The sequence below is a fragment of the Chiloscyllium plagiosum genome, chromosome 9 (assembly GCF_004010195.1).
Source record: "Chiloscyllium plagiosum isolate BGI_BamShark_2017 chromosome 9, ASM401019v2, whole genome shotgun sequence".
Classification (NCBI taxonomy): Eukaryota; Metazoa; Chordata; class Chondrichthyes; order Orectolobiformes; family Hemiscylliidae; genus Chiloscyllium; species Chiloscyllium plagiosum.
The window spans coordinates 55,787,542-55,793,541 of NC_057718.1; the positions used below are offsets into that span (position 1 = coordinate 55,787,542).

At 39.9% G+C, this 6,000-nt stretch overlaps 1 protein-coding gene across 5 annotated transcripts in view; it reads left to right on the forward strand.

Moving 5' to 3' along the window:
* The window catches only part of LOC122552872 (echinoderm microtubule-associated protein-like 6), a 525,254-nt gene that overhangs the window by 260,821 nt on the left and 258,433 nt on the right, over positions 1-6,000 (forward strand). For all 5 annotated transcript variants that reach the window (XM_043695963.1, XM_043695964.1, XM_043695965.1 and 2 more), the window contains exon 18: positions 4,505-4,707. In XM_043695963.1, the coding sequence (XP_043551898.1) occupies positions 4,505-4,707 (203 nt within the window). The remainder of the gene's footprint in view (positions 1-4,504; positions 4,708-6,000) is intronic.

A 6,000-nucleotide genomic window follows, 5' to 3' on the forward strand; every position in this document is an offset into this window, starting at 1 on the left:
ATATCCCCTCCTCTCTGTTCTTAATTTTTAAGTCACGTCTCATAGTTCTGAACTCAGCCATATGAGGAAACATTTTTCCACATGCATCTTTTCTAGACCATTTAGGATCTTACAACTTCAACAAGTTACCCTCACACTTCTAAACTCCAGTGGAACCAAGCCCATCCTATCCACCCTATCTTCAGATGACAACTTGTTCATTCCAAATATCAGTCTAGTTCTTCCTCGACCAAAGGCCTGGACAATCTCCATCCACCACCACTCTCTTCTGCTTGGCTGAACTTGTTCTCTCACTGAACAATTTCTCCTTTAATTCACCTCATTTCTGTCAAGTTAAAGGAGTGGCTATGGGCACTCACATGTGTCCCAGTTATGCTTGCCTCTTTATGGGGTATGTGGAACAATTCTTGTTCCAGTTGGTGTTCCAGACCTACACTGGCCCGTCCCACAACTTCCTTCGGTACTTCCAACGACTGTTTCGGTGCTACTTCATACACCTGCCTAGACCTTGAAAAATTTGTTCATTTTGCCTCCAATATCCACCCCCTATAACTTCCATACCGTCCATTTCCAATAACCTTCCTTCCTTTCTTGACCTTTCTGTCTCCATTTCGGGGCACAAACTGTCCACTGCCATCCATTACAAAGCCACTGACTCCCATACCACCTTCACCACAGCTCTTCTTACCTCATGTCCTGCAAGGATTCAATCCTATTCTCCCAGTTCCTTCACCTAGGTCTTATTTGTTGAGATGACGCTACCTTCCAAATCAGTGTTGTTGATGTGGCTTCCTTCTCCTATAACCGTGGTTTCCTGCCAACTGTGGTTGACAAGGCCCTCAACCGCATCCAACCTTTCACACGTGCTTCTGCTCTTGCCCCTTCCCATCACTCACAACGATATGACTAAGAACCATTGTTCTTACTTTTCACCCCACCAGCCTCTGTATTCAAAGGATCAGTCTCCACCATTTCAGACAACTCCAGCAGAACGCCACTGCCAAACCCATCTTCCCCTCACTCCATCTCTACATTTCACAGGGATCATTCCCTCTGGGTCATCCTAGTCCAATCCACAACCACCAACACATGATTTTGAGCTATATCTGCATGCTAATATTTTGTGACTAGGACACCTAAATCTCTCTGCACCTCTGTCTTTGAATTTCACATCCTCCATTTAAGTAATACTTTGCTTTATGAGTCTTTTTGCCAAAATGAACTTAACATTTTCCTATACTATACTCCATTTGCCAGATTTCAACCATGCATTCAATATATCTATATCTGTTTGCATTTTTGTTATATCTTCTTGACAACATACTTTCCTATCTGTCTTGGCAAATCTAGTTTACATGCCTTTGCTCCCCTCACCTAGGTCATTGACGTAAATTGTAAAATGTTGAGGACCCAGCATAGACCCCTGCGGCTTATCACATCCTGCCAATCAAATATCCATTTACACATACTCTCTGTTTTCTGATAGCCAATCACTCTTTTTTCCATGATAATGTATTACCCTCATACCTTAAGTTTAATTTCCCGCAATATGTATCAAAATATGTATCAAATATCTTCTTGAAATCCAAATAGACGGTGGCACAGTGGTTAACACTGCTGCCTCACAGCGCCAGAGACCTGGGTTCATTTCCCGCCTCAGGCGACTGACTGTGTGGAGTTTGCACATATTCCCTGTGTCTACATGGGTTTCCTCCCACAGTTCAAAAATGTGCAGGTTAGGTGAATTGGCCATGCTAAATTGCCCGTAATGTTAGGTGTAGGGGAATGGGTCTGGGTGGGTTGTGCTTCAGCGGGTCAATGTGGACTTGTTGGGCCAAAGGACCTATTTCCACACTGTAAGAAATCTGCAGGCTCCCCTTTATTCACATTGCATCTTACTTGTTATGGACCAGATCAGGCACCCGAAATATAGTAAAGAGATAGCCTAGACCCTAACATTTATATTTGTTTCAGACAAGTGTAAAATGCTGTGTTCCAGATGTGAATCGATTGGTCCACCACCAAGCTCTAATCAAAACACAGTTTATTCTTACAACACAGTTAAAGTACAAGAAAAGGCAAATGAACATTTTTAGAATACTTAACAAGATAATATATTAGTTAACCACTAATCATCATCTGTTTCAATATAGGTAGCATCCTATAAACACACCCTTGGCAAGACAATTTAGCAAAACAGTTAAGGTTCTCATATGCTGCAGCTCTTCACTCCAGGAGAATGAGATACTGAAAGAAATTAATCTGCCTTTTTTTATTTCTAAGAGTAAGCCTCTCTTCCAAAAATCTAGCTGCACAGAACTCAAACTGTTTGCTCACCAGCAGCAGAAACTTCCTCACTAGCTGAAAGCAAAATTAAAATGTTTTCTGGGTCTGTGTGAGGCCTTACCCAACTGACTTATGCTTCTTTTGTATAATTTTTTTAAAAACCCTCAAATACCTCCAAACTGTTTAGCAACTACCTATCTGAAGCAGACATCCTGGCACCACTGTGGCAACATTTCTCTGCAGGAGAAGCAGCACCAAACATATCTCTCTTAAAGGCACAGTACTGTCATGTACTCCTTCAAAGAATTCCAGTAAATTGATTTAACTTGATTTCCCTTTGATGAAACCGCACTGGTCCTCTTCCCAACTAATCTGATTTTTCTAAGTGTGCAGGTATAATCGCGAGGTAAAAACAATGACCCTGCAGATGCTGGAAACCAGATTCTGGATTAGTGGTGCTGGAAGAGCACAGCAATTCAGGCAGCATCCGAGGACAGGCAAAATCGACGTTTCGGGCAAAAGCCCTTCATCAGGAATAAAGGCAGAGAGCCTGAAGCATGGAGAGATAAGCTAGAGGAGGGTGGGGGTGGGACCTGGGAGTTGCAATGAGAGAGAGACTCCCCACCCTCCTCTAGCTTATCTCTCCATGCTTCAGGCTCTCTGCCTTTATTCCTGATGAAGGGCTTTTGCCCGAAACGTCGATTTTGCCTGTCCTCGGATGCTGCCTGAATTGCTGTGCTCTTCCAGCACCACTAATCGCGATAATGGCTGTTTCTAACCCATTCACCATGACAGATATTAAGCTAGCTAGGCTATGGTTTCTTGTTTTCTAATTCTGGATTAGAGTGGTGCTGGAAAAGCACAGCAGTTCAGGCAGCATCCGAGGAGCAGGAAAATCAATGGAAATGTTGATTTTTCTGCTCCTTAGATGCTGCCTGAACTGCTGTGCTTTGCCAGCACCACTCTAATCCAGAATCTGGTTTGCAGCATCTGCAGTCATTGTTTTTACCTTCTTGTTTTCTAACAATGGGGTTATATAAAACTACTTCCAGTCTCATGGAACCTTTCCTAAACCAAGAGAATTTTCAAAAATTTAAAAGCAAGGTATCTGCTAGAACAATAATTGATCATCCATAAAATTATCCTAATAATTTTGCATTTTAGATATTGGATTGAGATGTTCATTGGCCGCATCTTTTAACATTTTAGGAGATAGCCCACTTGGGCCCGAGGACTTGACAGTCCACTGCTCCATCAGTTTGCTTATTACTGCTTCCCTTATGATAGTGATTTCACCAAGTTTCTTTCTGCTTTTTATTTCCTGACTCCTGAGGGTCAAGAATTATGAGGCAGGGCAGGTCATAGGCTACAATCAGATCAACCATGATTTTATTGAATGACAGACCAAGCTCAGGTATCCGAATGAACTGTTCCTACTCTTATTTCTTATGATCTGATGTAGCTTACTATCATCTCACTCGATGCCTGCACTCTTGCTAATTTATCAGACAGCTTTTCCAACATCCAATACTTGTAGATGATCAGATATTTCTCCAATTTGGGAAGACCGAAATTGTTATGTTTGGTCCCCAATACAAATCCAGTTGCTACCACCAAAGAAATTGACTGCTATGTCTAACTGCATAACATTAGCAACTAATGTAGTTAATGTAATAGCTACAACTGTTGGTTTCCACTTCAAATGCATTCTCTAACTACTTTGGTATGACTGAATGGTATGTCTTAAACCCAGTACAATAATGGATATTCCATAAATTATCCTAAAAATGTTGCATTTTCGATGTAAAGTTGAGATGTTCTTAAATCCGCACTGAATTCATTTGGGGTGTAAAAAAGTATAAATTGTTGTTGGTTCCAGAAATGAAATTATTTCAGAGAACTAGATATTTGTTGATAACGTTTACTTTAATATTACATTACCGCTTCAGTTACACTTCTGGATATTTTAAGGAAGGGTTTGCGCCAGAAAAAAATCCTTATCACAAGTATATCTTGCATGTATTAATCTTATCCTCCAACCAAATTAAATTTTCAATTTCTTCAGCAAGGAAAATTGCAAACTTAAATAGATGCATAAAGAAAGTATACTGGAACTAGTTTAACAGATTGTAATTGACTTAGAATTCATTTATTTTTAATACCTTGCTTTACCACAGTTGTTGATTAGAATATTACTAACAGTTATCTGATGTTTAAGGTGGTGGCCTTACTTCTAAGCGAGGAATATTTGGTAACATGGGGAAACTGGAGACAATGATGTGTGTTTCGTATGGCCAGATGGAAGACATGATGTTCTCTGGAGCTGCAAATGGAGATGTTTACATCTGGAAAAGAAACCTTCTACTCAAGACAATTAAAGCACATGATGGCCCTGTTATTGCAATGCATGCCTTAGATAAGGTGCTTTAAATTTTATGTCTCAATTCATAATACTAATTTTACAATATATGTCATGTGTGGTCTACTATGTAGGACCAGTTTCACTTTTGGTGGGATTGGAATTAATAGATAAGCCTCCATCGAAGTCCATAGAAGAAAAGTCAGATAATGTCAATAATGGGGTCTAAAAATGCCAATTTTCTGCTGCTGCCAAAAGAGAACATTGCTCCGTATGTATGTATGCTATGTATAATTTCAGTTAAAAATTTGTATAAATACACTGGCACTATTATTGAATAGGCTGAAATCTTCAATGCTTTTTACAAGTTAAAAAGATTCATTTCAGTAGATTTTACATTAAAAATGGAACAATTAGAACTGATTAATATCAAGATTCATTGTAAATCTAAATCTTTGGGTGGTGTTGGTTAAAGTGCCCTCTACGTTTCATATGAAGTTCACTTGGAAATGTTTTCTAAATCCAGTTCTGCCCAAGTTGTGAAGTAACAAATGTTAACCAATGTGAACAAGCTGATTTAAATTTAAATTGGCAGTTAAATTTAATTGGAAAATGAATGTGATTTGCAGCATTGGAACAATATAGCTTTTCAAGTAATTTACAAAACAAGCACAGTAATAAAAACAGAAAATGTTGCTTTGTTTTAAATATTTTTAGTTCTAATATATTTTTAAATATTTAAAGTAATTTAAATATTGAAAATATTTTGCTTTTAAACAAAATTAGGTCTCAGCCCAAAATATTGTCTTAGAGTCACAGAGTCATAAAGATGTACAGCATGGAAACAGACCCTTCGGTCCAACTCGTCCATGCCGACTAGGTATTCCAACCCAATCTAGTCCCACCTGTCAGCACCTGGCCCATATCCCTCCAAACCCTTCCTATTCATATACCCATCCAAAGGCCTCCTAAATGTTGCAATTGTACCAGCCTCCACCACATCCTCTGGCAGCTCATTCCATACACGTACCACCCTCTGCGTGAAAACGTTGCCCCTGAGGTCTCTTTTATATCTTTCCCCTCTCACCCTAAACCTATGCCCTCTAGTTCTGGAACTCCCCGACCACAGGGAAAAGACTTTGTCTATTTATTCTATCCATGCCCCTCTTAATTTTGTAAACCTCTATAAGGTCACCCCTCAGCCTCCGACGCTCCAGGGAAAACAGCCCCAGCCTGTTCAGCCTCTACCTGTAGCTTAGATCCTCCAACCCTGGCAACATCCTTGTAAATCGTTTCTGAACCCTTTCAAGTTTCACAACATCTTTCCGATAGGAAGGAGACCAGAATTGCACACA